At 35.7% G+C, this 22,006-nt stretch overlaps 1 protein-coding gene across 1 annotated transcript in view; it reads right to left on the bottom strand.

Annotated features, from left to right (window-relative positions):
• Nucleotides 1–22,006, bottom strand: part of STK33 (serine/threonine kinase 33) — a 112,446-nt gene that overhangs the window by 14,498 nt on the left and 75,942 nt on the right. Inside the window, exons 9-12 of the mRNA XM_012725259.1 lie at nucleotides 18,857–18,932; nucleotides 14,375–14,487; nucleotides 13,873–13,958; nucleotides 3,347–3,538 (exon numbers count right to left, since the gene is read on the bottom strand). Of these exons, the coding sequence (XP_012580713.1) occupies nucleotides 3,347–3,538; nucleotides 13,873–13,958; nucleotides 14,375–14,487; nucleotides 18,857–18,932 (467 nt within the window). The remainder of the gene's footprint in view (nucleotides 1–3,346; nucleotides 3,539–13,872; nucleotides 13,959–14,374; nucleotides 14,488–18,856; nucleotides 18,933–22,006) is intronic.

Here is a 22,006-nt window from a genome sequence, read left to right as displayed (position 1 = left end):
GGGGAAGGGAGGGAAATGCACGGGACTATGGTGGTGGCACAGGGGTGATTTGGTGATGGGAAACCCGTGGGATTACAATTGAGATGAAAAAAAAAATGTGCAAAATGATGTAAAAATAAACTTTTTAATAAAAAAAATAAAAAAAAACAAAAAGACACCTTACTGAATGGGAGAAAACACTTGCACATATATATCCAACAAAGAGTTAATATCCAAGATCTACAAAATACTCATACAACTCAATAAAAAGAAAACAAAGAAACCAATATAAAAAATGGGAAGAAGAGCTAAATAGGCACTTCTCCAAGGAAGGCATACAGATGGCCAACAGGAATACAAAAAGAAATGTTTGACATCAAACATCATTAGGGAAATGCAAGTGACAAGCCACGATGAGATACCTTCTCACTCCCATGAAAACTGCCCATATGAAAAAAAAACCCAGAAACAACAAATGCAGGGGACGGTATGGTGCAAAGGAACTTTGGTACACTACTGGTAGGAATGTAAGTTGGTCCAGCCACTGTGGAAAATTGTATGGAGATTTCTCAAACTACTAAAAATAGATGCACCATATGACCCAACCACAAAGAAGTTTCTCTGTTAGGAAGCAAGAATTGTGCAATGCAAATATACTTACATAACATCCAAAATTTCTAATGCCTCCCTCCAAATTTATGTGGAGGTACATTCTAATTATAGATATTCACTTCTCTTCAATTGTTTACTGAGTTTTATGAATAATCAAAGCTTTGTACTATTATCAGAAATCACAGAGGACCGAATGTTAAAAGGTGTGCTATTGCAACAAGCAATAAGTGTCTCCTAAGTGTCTCATTTGAAAATCAGTACATGCTATTGATGGGGTCTTGAGTCTTTTTGATTGAACAAATTAAGAGCCCAATTTAGGGTCTCTCGAAAATTACTAATACAAAACATTATCTAGATGTTTTTATCGGCCTATAAAATACAAGATATACATGAGAGAACATTACTATTCTCAAAGAACACAATTACTTAGAATAAGCTAAAAGTTAGAGATGAAAAGAAAAAAAAAGAGCACTGCAAATAACTACTAGTTAAAAATAAATTTGAAAAAGTGTGGTATGATACCTCAGTCCAAGCATGAATGATGAGATGTGTACTGTATTTTCCCATAAACTTCAAGGCATGTCATGCTAAGGGCAGTTACTCAGGGAAGAGGAAAATGCTTAGTTCAAGTGTTTGTATTAGATCCTCGTTTTTCTCTGCTAGTTTTCCAAGAGCTTGACACTTATCTAAAAAGTGTGATTATCCAAAAATTTGAAAATACAGTATCAGGAGCTCTAAGCAGATTTATGAGATTCTCCGAAAGAGAGAACAATGATACAGTGGAAAGGAGGACTTATAGGCAATTTCCATTTAAATTAAAGCCAAATCTCAAATATTCTAATCGAGATTCATATACATTTTTTAACTTAGTAGATGTAAATTATTTACATTATCACATCAATTTGTCCATATAGTCTAATTTTAACAAACAAAATTTCTCCCACAGGAACTATTTCAATGTCATAGAGTAATTTTAATAAAACTAAAATTTCACTCTTATGAACATTAATTAGATTAAGAATCCTGTGTAGATTCGAGAGTAAATGGCCAACCCTATTTTCAGTTATTACTTTAGAATGAAGATTTGAAAGAAAAAAATTATATACTCGACTTCAATACAATTAACAAAGTAAGATGTTTTTAAAATTTCACGAAAAAACTTATTATTTTAAATGTATGAGCAATCTTTCACATGAGGGTTTTTAAAGTCTTTTTTTTTTTTAGAAAAATTCCCAAACAAGATGAGGTATTCCCTCCATGATGTCACTGCTAAAACCTAAGCATGGGAAAGTTTCGTAGAGGACTTTCAAGGACAATCCCTACCAATCTTGCAGGAGTTCCTGCTACAGCGTATATAATGAGTAGATTTCCAGAGTCTGTCTGAAGACACTGGGGTTGGGTGGAGACATTTACCAACCAGAGTCAAGCCTATTCTGCTGCAGAGAAGATCTCATTGTGATAAAAGTCCCTCCCAATGATGAACAGAAATATATGTATTTTATTGTCTCAACCCAATGGATATAATTCTGGCATCCATAAACACCTCAAATTCCAATTGTCCTTTGCCCTTGGGAAGTAGCAAATCCCACCATTGTGAGCTATGGGAGGGGTTGAGGGAGGGATAAAAGTGTCACAGAGCAATAGAAAAGGAAATGAAAGACCAAAACAGTTGGTTCACATAGACATTCTATGTCAGGCTCAGTGGCAAACATATAATTCAAGACTAGAAAAGGTGTATGTGTGCATGTATATGTATTGGTAATACATAAGGATATGTATATGCATGTGCATATATATAAAATGTATGTATGTGACTGTGTACTTACATGATGTATTATATATGTATGTGCATCATTTGTGCATATTGATGTGTGTATAAAATGCCAGGATAAAATTTCTCTGTCTTCCTGTATCTATAAGCTTCAAAAATTGCAAAAAGTAGCAACTTATCAAAAAGGGAGTATGGGCAGCCCTGAGGTGAACACAGCCTCATTGGCAGGGAGCTCAATTAAAAGAACTAAAACATGATCACTAGATTGTAAGACAAGAGAGAGTAAACACATAGAAAAATAGAACCAAGAGAATAAAAGGGTTGGAGTAAATTGTCAGGACAACTGGTTAACAGAATACAATCTAGAATTAATCACAATGTTGCTAAACTTTATTCACCAAAAAGAATAAAACTATATTCCTATCTAAAAAGGCAAAATGACAAGCCTATATAGTTTGCTACAAAAATAGAGACAAATAACTGAATGATATAATTAGTCTTTTTCTAATAAATTCATAAGCCCATTCCAAATTGTACAGCCTGGTAAGTTTCAAAAATTATTAATTTTGACCCATGAACCAAACCTGGTACAAAACCTATTTCTGTAAATAAATGAATGGCTATGTATGGTCTTTTGTTTGTTGTCTGCGGCTATTTTCATGCTTTCATACCAGAGTTGAGAAATTGTGACAGAGTATTTTGGCCCACATATTCTAAAATATTTACTGAATGTTCCTTAATGCATTTCAGAAAAGCCTGCAGATCCCTGCACTACATAATTACAACTCTGAGCCATGGAAGTCACTCTGTTAGATCGTGAGTCTTGAGAAAGACTTCACTTGCTGTATCATGCAGGTTCTTTGGTACAAACCAACCACACAAAAAAGAGAAGTGCTGAAAAATGTTCCAAATGTTGCGAAGGGATTTTATATTTTGGAGAAATAGTCAACTCTTATTCATGTTGGCTTTATTCGTTACTCCTACCTGCTGGTCCTCCCTTTCATCCGCAGTGGTGCCCAACTGCACGTCCTGGCTGAGCTGGTGACCTTTCAACTTTTCTTGAGCGTGCCAGGTGCTTTTTGGGTCTGCCATGCCTTCCTCATCACTTTCTGGATTATTTTTCCATTCTTTCATCATTTCTAGCACATTAGTTCTTGCTGAAGAAAGTGTATTTCCCTGATATTAACAAGGAATGTTTGGTGTTATGAACAGTTTGGAAAATTGGAAAGACTCATATCTTTTAGTAATATATTCCTCTAGATTCAGTAAGTCACATGAAAAATTATATTAGACAAATAGCAAAGCTTCTGCTCCATTGTGGAGTTCATTCCTGGTAGGGATATGATCCACAATTCTTGACTCATGGCATTTATAAGTCAAAGGCTAGGGGGAAATATAACGTTTGAAAAATACTTTGGTATGCTTGTGCAAAGGCACTTGACAGAGCATTTCCCTGGAATCCAAAGATGTGCTCCCCCACTTATAGAGTTGTACTTAGAAAACGAGTAGGGAAGCTGAAAGATGAAAGAAGTTGCGCAAAATGGATCCAACATTAAAGGCAAGCCCATATAACATTAAAATATCTAGGTTTAAAAAAAAACTAAATTTAGCTGATTTGTTAAATGTTGTGACTAAAAATACACGTTTAACATCCCTTGCTGAGTAGAAGATTTAGATATAATGTGGCCACTTGATTATAAGAGATTCATTTATAGTCCATTGTGAAATTCAGATATACTAGAAATTACAAAAAAAAAAATTGACCATTTTAAATTAGCTACATTTTCCTCCCCAAAAAGCAATATTCCATTTAACATGCCAGCAAGTATATGAATGCACCTCCAAGTGGTTCCTTTTAGACTGCGTAGAACTTAGATATTTTGTTCCCATTCAGACAGTAGAGTTAGGCTGAGAAAAATCACATTTAGATAAAAATGGCAAGCTCAGATATGGACACAGATATGGAGAGAATTTAATTTGGTATGTGGATGAACTGAAGCATTAAGCATCAGTGTCATAGAATGCTATGAAGCATGGTACTTCAAGCAACCACCTAAATTCACCATTGAGAATTTACAGAGTTTAATATATTCATGGTTAAAGACACAGACACACATAAGTATAAAGTGGTAAAAATTAAGCAAAGGTCATTGTGCAGTTAACACTCTTTGATTCTTCTATCTCATTCTTTATCAAGAGAAGATCTTATACTGCAGCCCAGCAAGATAGTGGTGAAGACACCCAGCTTGCCTCTCCCACAATGCACAACAAAGCTGCTACAAAACAAAGTCAGTAACCCTTGAGGGAAAAACTGATTGTAAGTGTACACAAAAGGAGCATCAGCCCCCCTGGAAAAGGGTTGGAAGTGAAGTCTGAAGTCTTACCAAGGAGGGACAGCACATCAGCAAGGAGAGCTGGGGTGCAGAGCCTCCCCAGCTGTTCACTGGCACACATACCAATACCTGGGCTCCTGAACCCCAGAACTGCAACCGCTAGGGGAATGCACAGACTGCGGCACTCAAAACACCTGCCTCCCCTATGTCAGGCTGAGCTGTCTAAAGCACCTGTCATCCTACAAACACTTTACAAGAGGAATTCCAAATCCCTGAGTCTGTTGGAGGTGATTGATGCTTCTTGCCCTAGTCGTCTTCTACATCTACCAGCCCCCGCCAGTATCTGCTCCCCAACTCCTTCAACAAGCATAAAAACAACAGTGGAGAATGTATCCTTACCAAAACCCATACAAAATCAAAAATGAAGAGGCACAAGAACACAGTAGAAATGCCAGGACAGCAACAAACCTGAAAGGGGTCCGACTCAGTGGAGGGGAAAGGCAGGGTGACAGTCTGGCCACCCTGATGGCATTTAAAAAAAATGGATATTAAAACGACAATATAAAAATAACTAAAATAGGAGGTAGCTACCTTCAGAAATAGTGATGCCACAAAAAACTTGATGTTAAAGAATTTCCAGAGGTATTTCGCAATAAAATGTTTTAAGTTATTAGAACGTACCACAGTTTAATCATGCTCCAGCCAAAGTGCACTTGGTTTTATTCTTAGTTTCTTCTTCTTTCCAGTTAAATAATAATCATTGACTATATAATAAGTGCTCATGTAGCACGGACAAGTCCTTAGAAACTCCGACTTTAAGGAAAGTATGCATAATGAAACCAGGTCCTCGAATCATTTCCTTTTCATTCAACATCAGCAGGGATTCTTTTTCTCCCCTCAAAAACGTTATGCCAAGGAAGACTGAATGAAATGGCATTATTCAAAGGCCTGCTGTACACACCACATTTTCTTTATTCAGCCATCAACTGACCGACACTTAGGTTGCTTCCATGCCGCGGTATTGTAAACAATGCTGCAGTGAGCATAGGGTCACATATCTCTATCTGAGTTATCTTTATCCCTTCTTTGGATGTTTCTTGGATATATTCTTCTCTGGGTCAATACTCAGAAGAGGAATTCCTGGACCCACCATACTGTTTTCCACACTGGCTGCACCTTGTAGGCGGCACATAGAAGGCTCAGGTTTTAATCCACGTACTCACTATATCTTTGGATTATGGAATACAGTCCAGTCACATTAAAGTTTATTGATCGATAGATACTTATTGGCATTTTGTTCAATGACTTCTGGCAGTTTTGTAGTTTTTCTGTTCTGTTCTTTTCTTATTCTCTTTTTATGTAATTTGATAATATTCTCTAGTGTAGACTTAGATTCCTTTCCCCCTATCTTTTGCTTTACGGTTACCATAAGTCTCACATATAAAAACTTATATTTATAACAGCTTATTTTAAGGAGATAACAAATTTGAACACATTCTAAAATTTTATGTTTTCACTCTCCCCCAACACTTTGTTCTTAATGTCACAATTTACATCTTTTTGTCTTGTACATCCCTTAAAAAAATCAATGCAATTATAGTTATTTTAATTACTTTTTAAAAGTCTTCATTATATCTTTAGAAATGATAAACCCACACCCTTATAATACTGGATTATTGTGAATTTTACCACACATTACTTTTCAGGGAGAGTTTCATGTGTTTTCCTGTTGCTAGTGACTGCCCTCTGCTTCAGCTTTAGGAAGTCCGTTTAACTTCTCTGGTAAAGCTAGTCTAGTGGTGACGGACTCCTTAGCCTTTGTCTGAACTGAATACAGTCTTATTTTATTTCACAGGAAATAAAAGCAAATGTTTAAATATGAATCTGAACTTCTTTTGCAAAATGAGACAAATGATAGGGTGAATAATGAAAGTTTTGAGTAAAATATATATATTAGAATAAAATTCTGTGAAAGAAGTGAAAAAGAAATGCAAAATCAAAGTGTAAATAATGAAAAGATTCCACTCAAGTAGTTTGTTCATAATTTTTCAAGAAATGAGTGGAATGGATAGCCTGTGCACATAAAAATTAAGTTTTATTTTTAAACTGATGAACACTTTTAACTCAAAAATAAAATTCACGATTTTTTCAAAATTACTTAAACAATATATACTGTTTCCCCCCCCAAAAAAACCCTCATTTTTTCCAATCTACAAAACAAGAAATTCTATATTTTCTTTTGTCTTACATCATTTTCCAAATAACCTAAAAGTTTTGATCCTCCTACTCTTCTACCTAATAGTTCTACATAGCTGAAAACTTGTGTTGGTTTTTTCTAATGGCTTATTTCTGTCTTCTCGTTCCCGCTCTCGCTGTTCAACAGTCATTATCTCACCTGAATCCTCGTTTAGTTTTCCAGTTACAAACCATACCATATACTGTTGCCAGAGGCAGGTTGTTATCCACCAACCCATAACTGATACATGTCATGACTGAAGAGTCTCAGACACTTGCTACTCATTTCCAACCTGCTCTTGAGACCACCCACTTCACATTTTGAAACTGACTCCCGATTCTCTCTCCTCATTAAAATGCCATCTCTGTCCTTTAGCCGTTATCTGTGCACTGTGCTTTGTTTTGTGCTTTCAAGTCAAATTTACTCCTATAGCTCTACCAGCTTCACACTATCACAGGCAGAACACTCTACTAGAATCTAAGTTCTACTTCAGAATCTACCCCACATCAAATCCCCTTCAGAAGAGACCCCATACAAAACCTTTGGAGTGACAAAGGGGGAAAATCTTTATAAATTCAGCTGCAATTGTGGTACCTCAGTGTCTTTCAGCAACAACTTATTCTCACACAAGTCAAGTCTAACGTCCTCTCCATTTAGTCAAATAGGGATATTTAGAGATAAATATCCCTAACCTGCTTCTTTTAGAAATTAATTTCAACTACACCCTTACATGTCTCCTAGGTTCTAGAAAAACAAAAATACTAATTATTCTCTGAATATACTTCACATTTTTTCTGTCTCTATGCCTTTGTGAAGTTCTTTCTAGCTACAATTACCCTGACTCCAACATTAATTTCCACTTTTATCCATTCTTTTAGAACCAGATCACATATTACCTCTACTTTAATTAGTTTCTGCAATCCTCTAAAGGGAATAAAAGCTCTCTTCTTGAAAGCCAAATAGTACAATCACTACATTATTCTCTAGCTCTCTCCCCCTGATTTTATTCCATACAAACACATACATGTACATTATATGTGCAGTCTCTTGAGTTTTTGCTTTAAACCTTCTTTTAGGCTGTGAGAGACCTCTGGAGAGGGAGTATGCCAGAATCACCCTCCTGTTCATCACAACACATAACAATTACTCAGTAAATATTTGTGTAACTATTAAATATATATCAATCACTGACTACTAAATCTCCAACTGATCTGGTTTATGAACTTCTTAACATAATTTTTATGAAAATCTTCATTAAACAGGAACTTAATAGCATGTTTATATGCATAATTCAGAATTTGAGAATAACTAAATTTAGTAAAATAAAGATAAGACTATTAACATATTTAGGATGAACATATTCAAGATGAGAGAAAATCAACAATTAGGCATCAGAAAATTTCTATAGCTTACGTACGTTATATGTTATGGCTAAAGGTCAAATTAATGACCAAAACCCAAATAACAATTTGTAAGTTAATGAAAACATTTTGTAAATTAATGAAGGGCCTTAATCTTATGTTAGGAAAGACTCCTGAAATTAGACCCCATACCTTGATTATTTTGTCTTTGAAAAGTAACTTGTGGCAAAATCCTCAAAAAGGATTATATTTATTCATCTTTGTACCCCTACAGTGCCTGATAGATTAAAATCAAAAGATACTTGTTAAAATCAAGAGATATTTAAATGACTAATGCTTCACTTAAAACACCTTTTAAAACTTATGTGTTACAGCAACATTTGCCCTTCATTTCAAAAAGTATACAATTATTCTCTACTACCTAAGGTAGAAGTTAAAATTCTTTAGCCTTGGATTCAAGTACCCTCACAATTTTCTTTCCCTTTCTAAAATTCTCATTCCCTACTTCCTTTTTCAAGAATTTTACATGCTAGTCAAATTTAATACAGGACTGAGAAACCCAGAGTGGAAAGGGTGAAGGAGGGGTGGGGAAAAGGTGGGGAGAGGGCACAATGGACTAAGGTGGGCGTCACAGGGGCTTTGGTGTTGGGGGATCACTACAGCAGCCCGAGGTGGCCAGCACCTGAAGGGCGGGGTCCTGTCCTCCCCAAATACAAACAATGATGTAAATTAACACTACCTCAGTTAAAAAATAATAAAACTGAACTTCCTGATCACACTTGCTTAGCTCTGGGTCTCTGGTCATTTGGCAATTTCTTAAGGCATTTTAAAAATATTTTTCTGTTTGCATGGCTATGTTTCCTTTACTGGATTCTAACTTCCTATATGTCCTTAATTATGTTAAGCACAGGACCTAACATATGGAAGACACCAAAATAATAATAGTAGTAGTAATAATTAATAGTGTACAAGTGACATAAAGTTCAAAACTAGTATTTGATAAGCCATAAGCAAAAAAGAAAAAATGTTTCCTTTATTTATAGCAGTGGCTCTTAACTATGTAGGCATAAAAATAAATGGAAGACTTGTTAATATACAAATTCTTGGTGTTTGCTGTTATGAGAGGACTTGGTACCAAGAGCAGCTGTAACTTTAAGAAGGAGGAATAAACTTCTGAACCACTGTTGCCACTACAGAGGACAAAAAGGAAGAAACAGATACCAGGCAGTACCGCGCACACACGGGGCAAGGGCGCTCATCGTCAAGCCAGAGTGAAGCCGTTTGTTGGCTCTCTCTCCCTACATTTAGGCTTTGCCTTCTGAAATATGGATGATAATATATGTTTAAGTTCTGTTCACTGAAATGTCCATACAGAAACAATTATTATTTTTCTCAGAATGCTTTTCAGATCTGTACCATAATTCAAAATACATAATACATAGGCTAAAATAGAGAAACTTTTTATCCAATGAAGCTCTTTGAAAGAAAATGTTACAGTGTGTTAGGTATTGCAAAAGATTAAGCTCTAGTTATAAAGCAGCACAGTACTGAAAGAACTAAAATGCTCTATTTAGATTATTTCAAACAGAGGATATGAATTATAGAAAGAAGACTTCAAGTGGTTAAGAAGAAAAGAATTTTGCCTTTTAGAAGTTTATAAAATGCCAGTATTCTAAACTTTATATAGTGAACTTCTTAGAGTAGTCTGATATAGCACACACTATCTGTCTTTTCTCTATCAATTTGGCAAGACTACAGAGAGACAAATGTTAAGGAGGCTCAAAATGGAGACTTCTGGAAAAATGACCAAAGCCAGAAATAAAGCTGTACTAATTAGAAAACAAATAATTAAATGGCCAAACTCGAATGTTGTGTGATGCTGAAAAGAGATTTCTAAGGCAAACCATCTGTTTTCCACTTTCTGATATGTTGCACAGCTACTCAGTACAGTTTTGCAATGATCTGGTGGCTAATTAATGTGCACAATTACTTTAGGCCAGAAATATTTGTTGCATAGAATCAGTGGAGCGATTACCACATTCATGGAAGAGATATCACCCATTTTTTGAGTGAAGACTATTTTTCAGCCCAAGAAGGAAAAAATATTATTTAAAGAAATGACTAGAAATTGCCAAAGAAAAGCTAGAGAATTTCCACGAACAGAGATTTCACCATCAATTTCTGGCGTCTAAGCCTGTCTGGGCAGTCAGGATGGGCCCCAGGGCGGCGGGCCAGTCTCACGGAAACTTCCTGCTTCTTCTGGGCCCCTCAGCAGCATTTCCTGGGAGCTGCTCCACTCTTTTTCATATAGTTTCTCACTTAACTTTCTGGCGCGACTCTCCTAAATTTTCCTCCTCCCTCAACAGATTTTCCTTCCTCCACTGCTAGTTCCTCCTCTTCTAAATGTTGTATTGGCTAAAAGCAGGGTAGTGGGGTCTCTTTTCCTTTCTAGCTGTATTTTCTTCCTAATTTACCTCTTTAGTACAATGTCTTTCTATGGTATCTGTATGCATGATTCCCAAATTTCTATCTCCAGCCCAGACCTCCAGTTCCAGACGCATATATTTATTTTTAACTTTAAATGTTTTTTTTTGTTATTCTTTTTCAATCTTTGTTTTCTTATGTCACTGCTTATTTCTGTACAATTTTTTATTTTTCCCCTTAGATGCAGTCCCCATAAATTTCCCATCACCTGTGAACTGCCACCAACGTCCCTTGTGCTCTTCCCTCCCTTTTTTCCGCCCCCTCTCACCCCTCCCCTGCTGTATTCCTAGATCTACAGTTTGCCTGCAAGCTTTCAGACTCACATACTTAACTATCTATTTGATATCTCCACATGGATGCCACACAGGCTATCTGTCTAATTTTTCTCCCCCTTGGGTGAATTTTAAAACATGCTTGAGGCCACAGCTGACAGGAGGGAAAGTGTAACGCAGAGGAAGTGTGGAGTAGAAAGGGAAAAGGGTCTTAACCCTTCTTTTTGAAAATCTGACAAAACCTATAGCCATGTGCACACATTGCTGAAGCCTTTCCCCAGGGAATTGTGGTTCACGGCAGTGAAGGGCATGTGTCTAACACTGGTAAGTCTGTTTATGTGCCGCAACGCTTAGCACATGCTATGTTTACACCAAGGAACGGCCACAGGAGTCGAAGAATCAGACTCCTTGTCTCTTTGTTTCCCATCACCATCCCTGACACCACCAGGAAATTTTCTCCTTTCTCCCCTTTTTAACCTCAGAATCCTCACTTCAGCAGCTTCTGTTAGTTTTTGTATGTTGCTCATCACATTGCCTGCTATGTAAATGTCCAGAACATGTCTTTGTATTCTGATTTTACTACACGTAACTACCTAGAACTCTATTTTGCTGTAAATGGCAGTATTTCACCTGTCTTTATAGCCCATTCTGTGGTTCTATCACATCGTCTCTATCAGTCACCTATCAGTGGGTATTAAGGCTGCTTCCATGTTCTAGCTACTGTAGACAGTGCTTCAATAAACATTGCAGAGCACATACTTTCTTCATCTGTGGATGGTTTCCTGTCGTGGGGCAGACCCCCAAGAGTGAGGTTGCTGGGTTGTGGCATTTCCATTTTCAGTTTTTTGCAGATAAATTCAGATCACTTCCCATCATAGTTGTACCAGTTTATATTCCAGCCAGCAGTGTGACAGGTTCCTCTTTCTCCACATCCTCTCCAGCACTACTTGTCGAAGGTCTCTTCACCATGTGGCATTCTCAGTGATGTGAGGCAGTATCTTGTTTGGCTTTAGCCCACATATCTCTCTTGCCATGCTGAACATTTTCCCATCTTTATTGACTTCTGGATATCTTCTTTGATAAATGGTTCATATCTGCTATACATTTATTAATTGCACTGTTGTATTTTTATTGTTCAATTGCATATTTTGGTCTATATCTTAGATATTACCTGTCAGTTACATATTGTATGAATATTTTCACCCATTTTCAGTGAGATATCTGTTTAACCTTACATATTTTTTTCTGTTAGTCCTTTTTCACTTGAAGTAATCCCATTTACTTTTGCTATTATTTCCTTTGCCATAGAAGCCATGTAGGCACATTAGCATTAGCACTCTAATATGAAACTCTTAATTCACCATGCTTCCTCCGGAAAAAAATCCAATTTTCCTATAGTAAGTGGCACCACCAACCAGTCAGTTGTTAAAGTAAAATCTTGAATCCTCTTTTATATTCATCCCTCATCAACTCTTATTACCAAGTCCTATCAATTATGCCTATAATATATATATGTATATATACACACACATACGTATACATATATATATTACTATATATATATCTCACATTTATTCCTCTACCTTTCTTTGCTGCCACCCTATCCAAGGCACCATACTTTCTCAACAATACTATTGCAGTGTAAGCCTATTGTGGATCTGTAGTACCAAAAACAGTGTCTAGAAAGTAACAGATGCACAGTAGTCCTTTCCATAGATGGCTACTGCTAGGCAGCAATTTTCCTATGTATCTCTAGAAATCTCCAATCTCAGTTCTCGTTTTCTGAGATACCTATTCATTTCTGAATCATTCACTTATTTAACACTTACTTATTAAGGTGCTGTGTTGACTGATATTAGGTTCAGCTGCATATTTTACAGTGCCTTAAGGACAACCAAATTTTGTTTCCTGTTCATGTAAAAAAGTTTGTAGGCAGACAGACTAGGGCTGGCACAGCAGTTCTGTGAGTTCATAGCTCTGCTTCCTCGCATTGTATTTGCATTGCTCTGCCAGCCGTTTATGACTTCCACGTTAAGGAAATCTTCAGCCACCACATCTGTATTCCAGTCTCTAGGGAAGAAGGTGGGTATCTGGAGTGCCTACTCTTCCTTTCCTATGGACACTTCCCAGAAATTGCCCCATTTGCACTTAGAGCTCCGTGTTTATCATCATAACTAGCAAAGACTGGTGGAATAACTGGCACCGATGACTAGTTAGCAAAGTTTCCAGCTAAAAGCCAGAGTGCTACTACCAGAAGAAACAGAAAATAAATATTGATGAGCAGATTCTTTTTAGTTCCTATCGTGAGGAAGTAATTTTCTGAGTACAGGTTACAAAGATGTTAGACACTGGGCCTCTGTTTGCAGCATTTAGTCTAAATGGGGAAAACACAAATGTAAATGAAAGATTTAAAGTCGGAAATCACGTGTTAAGAGATCTTGGCTTTCCTCATTCCTCAAAGATGTCTTGCATCAAGAGTTGCAAGAGAAATGGGTAGTTTCAGTGCCTTTGTATTAATAAAGTACACAGGCTGCTTCCATTTTCCAAAGCTTTAATAATGGATATTACTCTATTGGATCAGACCTGATATCTTCATAATATGGAGACAAGGAAAGTTCATTTAAAGTTCCATAAATGTAGCTAGGCAAATGTGGTAATAGTTGTAACAGTTTGAAAATACCCATTTTAGAAATATGCCAATGCCCAATTATTTTTTAGCTTGTCAAAATTTGAAACTGACTGTTTTAAATTATAAGAACCAATGAAAAGAAATAAACATCAATAGCATGACAGAAAGAAAAAAAAAAGTGATGCTGCAACTTACTGTTAACCACTGGTTATCTAGTAGTTCCTTAGCTGTAATTCTATGAGCAGGATCTACTTTCAAAAGTTGTTTCAAAACACTTTTAGCTGAAAATAAAGGAAAATACTGAAAGCATTGTTTTACCTACAATTAAGACCATATGCTTTCTAATTTATTTAAGATTAGGTATATAAGACATAAAGGAAAGATAGCAATTATCAAATAAGGCACCATTACTACAGTGGCTAATGAATAATGTTTAAGCCCTAAAGTAAGGTTTATTGCCTAGATTTCCTTGTTTATGGACTATAACAAAAAATAGCCTCAAAGATCTGCAAATTTTCTCTTCAATTTTTACTGGTTTTATTGGAAGTTTTGAGACTATCACTATTTCCACAGCTAGATAGTATTTATTTCTACAAATATACTTAATCACTAAACAGACTGAAGTATTTTAATTTACTGGCCAACTTGTTATATTACATATATTTGCTTTAATAAATATTAACATATTTATACTTACCACTATCACTTATAGACTCCCAGATTGGATGCTCAAAATGTAGTTCTCCCTTTCTTATTAACTCAAAAAGTTTCTCTTCTGAACTTGCCAGAAAGGGTGGTTCTCCACATATTCTACAATAAGGGTGATCAATTTGTTTAGAATTTTTAATAATAAACAAAATAAAGTACTGAAAATTAAGCTTCCACATTACTTGGAAGTAGTAGTATTTCATATTTGAGGACAGGAAGAGGGAGGCACCTCACTGGGTGTAATAATGGAAGCAAAGGGGTTTTGCAACATCAGTGCCGGGCCCTTCTCTACTTTACCATCTCCAGAGCTGCAAATGGCCCAAAGTTCATCCAGGTGTGAAAACATTAAATTTACATGGATTAAAATACAGGAAGATGTGTGTCTGAAGTGCGCAGTGATAGTGGCAGATAACAGAGGAAATATATATTATTGTGAACAAGGGTGAGTTAATGCCTTAAGCTACATAAGGGCCTGATAATCACTTAAGAGTTTTATCCACAGTGAAACAGTATACACCTGTTAGTAGTAATAAGAATAAGCCAACAAAAAAACTGGAATGTCTGTAGGCTCTTAGTTAAACCAAAAGCTTATTAAAATGGCCACAACTCTTCAAAAATGGTATATAAACTGAAGAAAGTCTTGATGAGGGAAATCAGACAATGATGACCTGAACTTTCAGGCTGGAAGGATAAAGGCTGAGTATATGTAATGACCAATATTGGTAAAACTATGAGTAGTATATAGAGACAAAGTATGGGCTTGTCTGCACATTTTATAAAATAGAGGCTATGCATTTTTAGAACCTTTTAAAAAGGAATACTGTACCAAAGGGCGCACCCACAAAGAGCAGGGCAAGCTTATACTTCCAGTCCCAAACTAGAAGAGCACGCTTAAAAGCTGAACTCAATTCTTCCAGTAGTCTCTCAACAAATGTTAGCCATCATCATTACTGTCAGCCCCACCTTCTGAAGGCAACCCTGTAAGCAACTAGATTTCCCAAATGGCAACCAGACAGATGTCAACACAGCAGCAACTTTGTATGTTTGTTTTTCAACTCTGAGAATTCTATTTTTCTACTTTACTTACTACTGAAAGAATAAAATAGTATGCTTCCATTACACTTCCCAAATGCTGCTCTATTATGTCCATAAGTTTGATGACCTCTAAGTCTCTTAACAAACTTTTTATGGCTTTTTGGCTATGGTTTTTAAGGTCTTTAAAAAAAATCTTTCCCATGAACACTTCTGAATGAGTCTATACTTTTATATAACATGATGATGATGATGATGGATTCCCTAAAGAAAAAAGCTGCTTTCATCTTAGCAGTTTATCAAACTAGCCTGGACAACAAAACTTTTCATTTACAAATAGAATTCTTGTGGGGAGATCAATATTTATGAAATTACTCTACAAATTCTTATTTTAATACTATTTCTCCAAGTCATTCAGACCCTCATCTCTCTTATCTTCCTTGCCTTACCATTGTTTAAAATAGTAATTTTAAAATGCAATAAAAAGAGAACCAGGAAAATGGCTGTATGGACAATTACTATCTATTTTAACAAGCGCAGCCCAGCAAAGCCCAGCTCATTGAGTCTGTTAACAACCAGCGAGATGCACATTCACCAGTTTCTTAGAACTCCAGCATTGCCTGGCTATAGCTTAAGGGCTAAGTTTAAAAATTCTACTTTTTCTGTCCTTTGCAATTTTACTTACACAAAATGTATCTAATGGTTGGTCAATCAGCAGCATATGAATTTTATGACAGCAATTTTCTGCATATTCAGAAAAAGGAATCCAACACATGAAAAATGTCTCTTAAAACCTCCCTATTGTTTTCTGTTGTATTCATAGGGATCAAAACAGTAAAGGACAATTCCAATAAAGAGTATATATGTTCATTTCACCTTGAGAAAGTATTTATCATTGCCCAATTAAGCAGAACTGAGTAAGAGATAACTGACAAACAAGAAAATAACCCCCTTGGAGAAAATAATGTTTTGTGCCCTTGGTAATGGAAATTATCTCCAAGGCCACTGGGTTCAGGCGGATTAATGAACAGACACAGATTAGTTATGTAAGAGTGCACTGTAGAGGAAAAATAAAAGATATATAGTCATACTCTGAAATACAAAAATTAAAATACTTTTAAGAGAAAAAAATATATACGGTATGGAGTACACTATCATTTTCCTTAACACCAAATTTAAACTAAGAGGGCAGCGAATACCACATGAGTGGTGTAATATTAGAATACATATATTTAACTTGTGTAATCTAGAAAGCCTGGAAAATGTAAAAGACTAATTTCAAATAGTTATTTTTAATTAAAGGCTAAGGCTTAGAATTTTTATGATATGATTCTAATCAGCACAAAACAACTATCAAAAACTTTGTGAATACATTTACACTTCATGCAATCTAAGCAGCAATGTGTGTTGATCATCTGAGTTAAAGCTACAATCATATCATCCAATTTCGACTGCCTGTGTATTCTATTTCACAGAACTGTGAAAATGTAACTACTGTGATGTCAATATTTAGAAATGATCTGGAAGAGGTGAAATCTTCAATATGGCCAATAAAACTAATGTTGCATCAACATAAAAATGTTCATATTCACCAAGAGTCAGATCAATGGTCACTATCTTTTAGAACACCTCTTAGATGATATTTTAATTCAATTTAGCTAACATGTATCAAGCATTCCTGCCACATCTGTAGTATTCCTACTACTGCATCAGCTATCAGAGACGCAAACATGAATACCTTAAGATCCCTGACCTTCATGGAATGTAGAGCAAGGAAAAAGGATATAATATACACAAGAGAATTGTTTTACCATATTATAATCTAGTTTTTAAAGTGCTAACAACCTGACAGCAGTATAATGATGTAGTTTTTTATTACATTATTTTTATTGCGGTAATATTGGTCTAAAACACCATATATTATTAGAGATGTAGATTCATTTCAGGTGTATGTTATCGCACTACTCCCACCACGAAAACACCCATAACCCTCACCATAGTCCATTCGGCCCCTCCCACCTTTACATCCTCTACCCTTCTGCTCCAGTAGCATTAATTCTACAGTTAGATTTCTAGGGTTTATTTTGGTTTATTCTGCTCCCTTGTTTTGTTTCTTTATAGTCTACAAGGTGGTATATTTGTCTTTCTCCTTTTGACTTATTTCACTTGGCATAATCCCTTCCAGTTCCATCGACAGTGTCATAAATACAAGATTTCTTATTACGGAAGCACAGAAATTCTAACAAACTTAATTCATTCTAGCAAATTTATAAATGTTCAATTTCTTGCTTAAAGTCTGATTTTATTACTTTCTCTTTAGATGTTACTATTTTGCCTGCATTTTAGTATGTTGCCTTAAATTTTCTGTGGCGTGTAGGAGATTAAATGCCTCCATACAGAATCTCTGCTGAGGTAGAGTAGGGAAACAGAGGCATTAATTATTGAGTTGGGTCCACCCAGGGAAAAGGTTAGTAGAAAAGAAAAAGAACATACTAGGTAGAGGGAACATCATGAGCAAAGGCCCAGAGCATGCGACAGTGGGTGTGTTTCAGTTGGAAAGAGTAGTCTAGAGTGGCCACTGCACAGGGTGGCTGCATGGGGACACCACCTGGCACTAAACTGGAACAGTAACCTGGTGCCACATCATAAAATACTTTCTCTGGCATGCTATGTCGGGATGCTCTCGCATTCTTCTATAGCAAGGAAGAATTATCAGAGGTAGTTTATAAGAAAGTAGTGCAATCAGAATTGTGATCTAGGTAGACAACACTGACAGCAATCTGAAGGATAAACCAGGAAGGGGAATCAGAAGAAAGAGAACAGTCAGAGAGACACTGTAATATGAGAGACAAGGGATCACTTATGATAAATTACATAAGTGAAGAGAAGTTAAGGAATAGATGAGGACGAGTCAAAGGAAAAATGAACAGGACAGAGGGTTTCACTAACCTGTGAGCATGAGGCAGAAGGAGAGCAAGAGACAAATTTTAGTAGCATTAAGAAAATCAGGAACAAAGAGCACTCGCCCAGATCTGGCTGAATCCTGGCTGGCCAGTGCCCACTCCTCACATATGCCCTCTTCCTAAGCACAGTTCTAGTGCCAGGCCCCGGGTACTGCCTTTAACGGATGGACTAAAAGTACAGCTCTTGAGAAAAATACAAAGGAGCTTTCCGCTTGTAGCAAAGAATCAGGTAGGTGTGAAGGCAAGGTTTTCACTTTGCTCAGATCACACAATGTATTGTAGCACTTACAGACCAATGAAAAATAAAAACACTTAGTAAATGTACCTGACAACGAGTAAGTTAGCTTTTGCAGTGATTTCCCAATTGTTTTTCAGCTTTTAAGGGAATTATTATTCAGGGTTGGTTTAAAATCCATGTAACTCTACCTGCAAAGACTATCCATTCACTTAAAACTGTATATTTAGCAGTTACTTACAAAATGTACATTATGACACCTATGCTCCAGATGTCACACTGCTGGCTATAGTCGTGGGCATTGATAACTTCAGGGGCTGCCAAACAAGTAGAAGCAAAAAAATATATTAATAATAGAATAAATGACTTTTAAATGCTTAAACACAAAGCATGAAAAATGTGCTGAAGTGTTATAATTTATTCCCCCACAGGGAAAAAGAGAACCAACAGCAGATGCTAAATGAATAATGCACAGGCCTAGCACTGATGTCACTGTATCCGCGCTCCTCTCATTCACTTCCAAGGGAATGAGGCACAAAGAGTGTAACGAGATGTCCCGCTCTTCATTCCACTGAATTGCTAAGAAATTACTGCACGAAGATTGTGTGGTTATACTAGAAGAGGACAATATCCAGCTATTTTCCCAAAACAGAATTGAAAACATGACTTAAAAGTGAAAGTAATTGAAAGCAAACCTAACATGTAAAAATCTGAATTCGCAGAAAAGCTAAGATAAATCACTGTAGTGAAACAACAGTAACAATAACACCCCAGCACTCCTATGACAGAAGGTGAATTATTTTCCACATTTTCTAAATGAGAAAACTAAAAGAGAGACAGCTCCCTCAAGTAACTGGATCAAAAGTCAGTCACAGGATATGGACTAGGACCCTGAGATGCCTTATTTCTCAACTCTTAACAGCATATTCATAATAGAGTCACTTTGCACTATCTTTTTTATTTCACTTTAATGTAGCTAATTTTTGATGATTACATGTTTAATAGTCACATTATGATATTTCAGGAATATGTTTCTTTTATCTCTACAGTGAGCAATATTTATCCTAAAAATAAACACAAAACACTTATAAACATAAACTATAAAACATATGTATATATTTTAATGAAACTATAAAATCTGTATATGTGTAAATTAAGAATCTTATGAGATGGCTATATAGGCATTTGATTCCCATCACCACTGAGGAAACTAAGTTTCAGATATACACAGTGACTTGTCTAAAGCTACTAGTATAGAACACCTACAGCTTAAAAGTTTCTATTTTAGACAACAGTTTTAGTCTCTCCTACCTACCTACACACACACTCTCTTTTATAACAACTAAAAGGAGTTTCATTTCCACTGCTATTGTTAAAGGAATAAAAAGCAACAAAAAAGAATCAAAAGGTGAACAGAAGAATAAGAAAAGACCAAAGATTATTAACAAACTGAGTAATTAGTCCCGAAATCATTAGAAATTAAGTTTCCTTTAAACAACTGCTTGCTTTCTCTAACTCTTTAAATACTAAATCATTAAAATTCAAGCTTGCGTATGGCTGTCTAAGACAAGGGCAAATTCTCTGATTAGACTCCATGAAGAATCCCAAGGCAGGGGCATAGAAGTCCTGGTCCTCGCCCTTTAGAGTCATCTTACTTATCAGACTTATCATTTCTACTTCCACTGTTATCACGGCTCTCACAGGGAGGCAGAGGCCAGAATAACTGTGCCAAGGAGACCTTTAGGAAGTCAGCAAAGCTCTACGAACCATCTGTCTCCTCTCGTTCTCTCACTTGCTATCAGTATAGACAACTAAAAAGTAAGCAGAAAACTCAGGGTCCTTGGATATATTTTTCCTATGTTACTACAGACCAGATGTCTTTTACCAACAGAAAAATATGAACAGAATCTAAAGTATCTTTTTCTCCAATAAAAGAAAGCAATTTTGAAACTTTATGTATCAAGTAGGCAAAAAATAAAGGAAAAGAAACCAAAAAATTAAATAATAAACTAGGTATAAGCCTCAGCAATAAGAATGAATTAACTAGATACAACAGTATAGGTAAGTCTCAAGATTATTACATAAGACAGAAGACAGACTCAAAAGAATATGAACTGCATCATTCAATTTATATAAAGTTCTAGGCAATCAAAAACTAAGCTGTGGTACTACAGTGATAGAAATTATCAGTAGCTGCCAGGGTCTGAGTGGAGATTGATTAAGAAGGACATACAGGAACTTTTTGGAGTGATGATTACACTAATATATGCATTTGGGGTGGTGATTACACTACTATATGCATTTATCAATTTTGACACTTAATATTTGTGCATATTTTTATATACAAATTATATGTCAACAAAGTAGATTTTTAAGGAAATCTAGTGAAAAATAGTAAGAATTTGTCAAAACATTCTCCTGGGGGTGACTTTACAACTTTCTTTCTTATAAATCAATAGATAAAGAAATCAAAATGAGTTTAATAATATGGAAAGTTTGACTCACAAAGGCATCATATCTGATTTTACAAAAATAAACACAGAAGCTTCTAAGTTCAACAAATCAGGAAAACATACACTTTTAAAATATCTAGTGCAACATTAAATCTCATAAATGAACAACTTTCTTTTTTTTGTATCTTTTAAAATAAAACTTTATGTATTCATTATATCATCCTTCTTTTTGTACAATGTATAGTTTCCCTGTGAAATTCCCACCACCACCTACTCCCCAGGCACCATCACCAGAGTCCCTTGTGCTCTTCCCACCTCTGTACTGATTCTTCTCTTTCCTTCTTCCCTACAGAAGAAGATGTGGTATATTTATACAATGGAATATTATTCAGCAACCAAAAAGGATGAACTCATGCCCTTTGCAGCAACATGGATTGAGCCGAAAGGGATTATTCCCAGTGAAATAAGTGAGAAAGAAAAAGAAAAAGAATGAATTATCTCACTGATAGGGGAATGTAGAGAAAACAAAAAAGGAATTAAAAAAAGTAACTATAATAAAGTAAACATCAAAATCATCAGGCAACTATAGAAAAGAACAACTTTCTAAAAGCAAAATTTGCCAAAATGATTCAAGAAAATGTGGAGATTTGAATAATATATTATAAATTTAAAAATATGATAAAAACTTTATCCCCAAAAGGTTTCAGGACCAAAGAAGTATAAGAGGACATTTCCTCAAACTATATACAAATGGATAATTTTTATTATTTAAATGGTTCATAAGCATATAAACAGTGAAGAGAATTTTTTTTCAATAGGACTATTATAATCCTAACATGAAAAGAAACTTAATACGAAAGACAGAAATCTATACATAAACTCCTAATTAAAAATAGTGACAAATTGGCCCTCCCTGGTGGCGCAGCAGGTTAAAGCAC

The sequence above is a fragment of the Condylura cristata genome, unplaced genomic scaffold (assembly GCF_000260355.1).
Source record: "Condylura cristata isolate star-nosed mole 26May11 unplaced genomic scaffold, ConCri1.0 scaffold00015, whole genome shotgun sequence".
NCBI classification, from domain to species: domain Eukaryota; kingdom Metazoa; phylum Chordata; class Mammalia; order Eulipotyphla; family Talpidae; genus Condylura; species Condylura cristata.
Note: the sequence above shows the minus strand (reverse complement) of the source record. Positions and strands in the feature narration are given on the sequence as shown.